Raw genomic sequence first — 4261 nt, 5'->3', positions numbered from 1 at the left:
GAATAATAAAATAATTTTAATTTTTCATTGGTATCCAAACGCACACTTAGTAATAATTGAATTTTTATTTATTTATTTTTAAAAATAAATTGAATTTCTTGAATTAAATAAAAATATTCAAAATTACTTATATTTAGCCATCATTTTTCTTCTTCTAAATTTTATTATTTAAAAAAAAAAATATATATATATATATGGTAAAGAGAGCTCAACGAAACTACATCAAAAACGTAGCGCATGGTATAGTGTATACCATACCAATACCATACACCTAAAAACAAGCACCCGGTAGATCTAAAGATTCCAACCCACTACGAAAACCGTATCCAAACCGTACAAGCCGGTAACCAGTCAAATGCCCCATTTTATCTATAAATAGCAAGCTCTCTGAAGCCCAAAGTCGTCGAGTCGTCGAGTTTCGCTTCAATTCTCTTTGGGGTCTGCTATTTGTTCGAGCGCAGCTACACATACATAAACTCTCGATCTGCGCTAACCCCATCTCCTTCAGGTGCGTCTCTAATGCCGTTTAGTCTCTTTTTTCTCAAATGGGTCTTGTTATTTTGCTTCAAAAACACCAACTTTGGTTTTTGTTTCCTTAGTTTTGACTACAAAGTTTGCAGATCTGGGTGTATACTAGTACTTCTTAACGACTTGTGTGTGTGTTTGTTGGAGATTTTAATGTATTGGGTTGTTAATGTTTGCAGCATGGTAGACTGTGCTAGATCTGTTCTTTAGGCTTCGTTCATAGTTGGCTATACGCTTTGTTTATTTGCTTAGTTTTTGATGTGGGACATTTGGTTGACTGATCTGCTATTTGGGTTGGGTTAGTCTTTGTTGCTTTCAACTTATTTGCAAGATCTGTCAATTGGGTATCGATAAAGTCTATTTCTTTAGTCCAATCTTATAAGAGATCAGGCAGGTCTCGGTTTGCAATTACATAGCCAACTTCCAAAGTTGTGAGGGACACAACTTTTTTCATGGGGTGATTTTATTGCTAAAATATAAATAGAAGTGATGTATTCTCACATGTTTGGTTTCTCTATGGACTATGGTGTTTGGCGTCATTGTTATTATGTCAAATTGTTCTTTGAGATTTAGATTCTTCCAACATTATATCTGATGCCAAAGGAATCTGTAATTATTTAATCCTTTTATAACTTCTTTTTATAAAGACAAACTATTGGAGAAAGAACGAAGACAATATTGAGTTAGGAGGAATCTCCTAATCGTTATCTGTTGGCATAAAGTATGATAAATTTTTGTCTTTCTTGAGTATATGCTTGTTTTTGTCCTGAATTCCATATTATTAGATTTAGACAGACTTCGGATGCACTTGTTTTTGTTCAGAATTTCTTTATTCTTAGATATTGATAGACTTCTGCTGTCACACCAACTGAATTTGTTCTGTGTATTGATATATTAAGATGTCTTTATGTTTTTTTATTTGTAGCTTGAGAAATGGAGACCTTTCTATTTACATCTGAATCCGTCAACGAGGGTCACCCCGACAAGCTGTGTGACCAGATCTCTGATGCAGTGCTCGACGCTTGCCTTGCCCAGGACCCTGACAGCAAGGTTGCCTGTGAAACATGCACCAAGACCAACATGGTCATGGTCTTTGGAGAAATCACCACCAAGGGCAACATAGACTATGAGAAGATTGTTAGGGACACATGCCGTACTATTGGATTTGTTTCTGATGATGTGGGTCTTGATGCTGACAACTGCAAGGTTTTGGTTAACATTGAGCAGCAGAGCCCTGATATTGCCCAGGGTGTCCATGGACACTTCACCAAGCGCCCTGAGGAGATTGGTGCTGGTGACCAGGGCCATATGTTTGGTTATGCCACTGATGAGACCCCTGAATTCATGCCCCTTAGCCATGTTCTTGCAACCAAGCTTGGGGCTCGCCTCACTGAGGTTAGGAAGAATGGCACTTGCCCCTGGTTGAGACCTGATGGCAAGACCCAAGTAACTGTTGAGTACTACAATGACAATGGTGCCATGGTTCCAGTCCGTGTCCACACTGTCCTTATCTCCACCCAGCACGACGAGACTGTCACAAATGATGAGATTGCTGCTGACCTTAAAGAGCACGTTATTAAGCCTGTTATCCCTGAGAAGTACCTTGATGAGAAGACCATCTTCCACCTTAACCCCTCAGGCCGCTTTGTTATTGGTGGCCCTCACGGTGATGCAGGTCTCACTGGCCGTAAGATCATCATTGACACTTATGGTGGATGGGGAGCCCACGGTGGTGGTGCTTTCTCTGGAAAGGACCCAACTAAGGTGGACAGGAGTGGTGCCTACATTGTCAGGCAGGCTGCCAAGAGTATAGTAGCAAATGGTCTTGCTCGCAGGGCCATTGTTCAGGTCTCTTATGCCATTGGTGTGCCTGAGCCTTTGTCTGTCTTTGTTGATACATATGGAACTGGAAAGATTCCTGACAAGGAGATCCTTAAAATCGTGAAGGAGAGCTTCGACTTCAGGCCTGGAATGATCACTATTAACTTGGACCTCAAGAGGGGTGGCAATGGAAGATTCTTGAAGACTGCTGCCTATGGACACTTTGGAAGGGACGACCCTGACTTCACCTGGGAGGTTGTGAAGCCCCTCAAGTGGGAGAAGCCCCAATCTTAGATTTTTTCTATCCTATCCTCTGCCGTTCAATGCTTGTTTTAATTGGTACTTGATGAATAATTTGCGTGTTTACTTGCTGCCATTATCTAAAACTATAGCTCATGTCCTAATCCCTGATTTCATCTCCTATTATTTCTTTTTTGTTTATTTTTTATTTTAAATATATTTTTCATTTTTATGTAATCATGCTACCAGTGTCTTGATGCAATGAAAAATTAATGAGAATTTTGTCAAAATTATGGCATGGAATATCAGTAAAGAGCTGCCAAGCTTGAGATTGCGTGCAGAATATAGCAGGTAGGGGGCAGCAGCAATATGTAGTTTTAATAGGCAAAACCAAATTTCCCTCCTCTCTTTCCCTCTTTTCACGTTTATCAGTTGCATCTCAATTACTGCTCAGTGGGAACATACTTGTAAATTTCCTACTGTCGGTTGAGGGTATGATTTGACATGTTGAAATGAGCAACCTCTTTCATTGTTTGCAAGCCTGGTATTTGACCATGATTAGGCAAACAAAAAGCTAAGATGAAGTGAGGATGGTCCCTCTATAATTTTTAGGTGTGATAATGATGGCTGCTGTAAAGATCCAAAACCCTGGGGGCTGCAGCCAGCTGCTGATGTGCTTCCTTAAATTTGTAAGTACTCAGTGTGCCAACATCTCAGAAGCACTTTTCAACACGCATTAAGTTCAGTGGCCCGCCATGCACATAATTAGAAATGGCACTCAAAAGGACCTAGAGACGCTTTTTGTCACTGCTTGGTACATCTGGTTCAACCGTAATCAGGTGGTGCATGAATCCCTCTCCACTCCTCCTGGTCAGATATGGGACTCAGCTATGAGGCTTGCTAAGGATTTCAAGGGTGTTTTATCTCCACATAGCAACCGGCAAGGTAGCTGTGCCTCTCATTGGTCTCTCCCCCCGCCGGGATTCCATAAAGTAAACGTGGATGGTGCTACCTACCCAGATGGCTCAAGCTCCTGTATTGGAGTCATTATTCGTGACTCAACTGGGCATGTTACAGCGGCTTTGAGCAAACCTCAGCTAGCCCATTATTCCCCTGAAATTGTTGAAGTCCTTGCTTTGGAAAATGGTGTTATCTTGGCACATGAAATGAACATTTCTCGGGTAATTTTTGAATTGGACTCACTTGCAACGGTGAAATCTGTGGTTGCAATGGAATCAAGTGGTCCGCTTGGCCATATTATCAACAGAATCCGTAGCTCTTTGCTCCATTTCTGCAGCTAGAGTCTTCATCACTTGAAACGGGATCACAACAAAGCAGCCCACGAGCTCGCCCAATTGGCCAAATCAGTTGGTTTTGCTCAAATCTGGAAAGAAACTTCTCCCCTGTTGCCACATTCTATTCTATTCCCAAACCCTACATAGGCTATGTATTTTTGAGCCTTTGCTACTCTCCTTTGTTGTAATGCCTTTTCAGGCTTTTTTATTTGATTGATGAAGTTTCTCATTTCAAAAAAAAAAAAAAGTTCTGTGGCCCGACTGAGAAGTGAGAATAAGCGTACTATTAGGTAAACATAGAGTGGAGCATGGTTGGCCATGCATCAAATTCCAAAAAGAAGCCTTGCTAAAACCATTATTTTACACTGATCCTTCTTTGC

The 4261-nt window shown here is 40.8% G+C and overlaps 1 protein-coding gene across 1 annotated transcript; it reads left to right on the top strand.

Annotated features, from left to right (window-relative positions):
* The first annotated feature begins 330 nt into the window (after positions 1-330).
* Positions 331-2876, top strand: LOC126709740 (S-adenosylmethionine synthase 1). The gene is made up of 2 exons (XM_050410074.1): positions 331-508; positions 1451-2876. The coding sequence occupies exon 2, from the start codon at positions 1459-1461 to the stop codon at positions 2638-2640; it is 1182 nt and encodes a 393-aa protein (XP_050266031.1). The 5' UTR covers positions 331-508; positions 1451-1458; the 3' UTR covers positions 2641-2876.
* Positions 2877-4261: the final 1385 nt, after the last annotated feature.

The sequence above is a fragment of the Quercus robur genome, chromosome 12, assembly GCF_932294415.1.
Source record: "Quercus robur chromosome 12, dhQueRobu3.1, whole genome shotgun sequence".
Classification (NCBI taxonomy): domain Eukaryota; kingdom Viridiplantae; phylum Streptophyta; class Magnoliopsida; order Fagales; family Fagaceae; genus Quercus; species Quercus robur.
The sequence above is the reverse complement of the archived record's forward strand: the minus strand, read 5'-3'. Positions and strand labels throughout refer to the sequence as shown.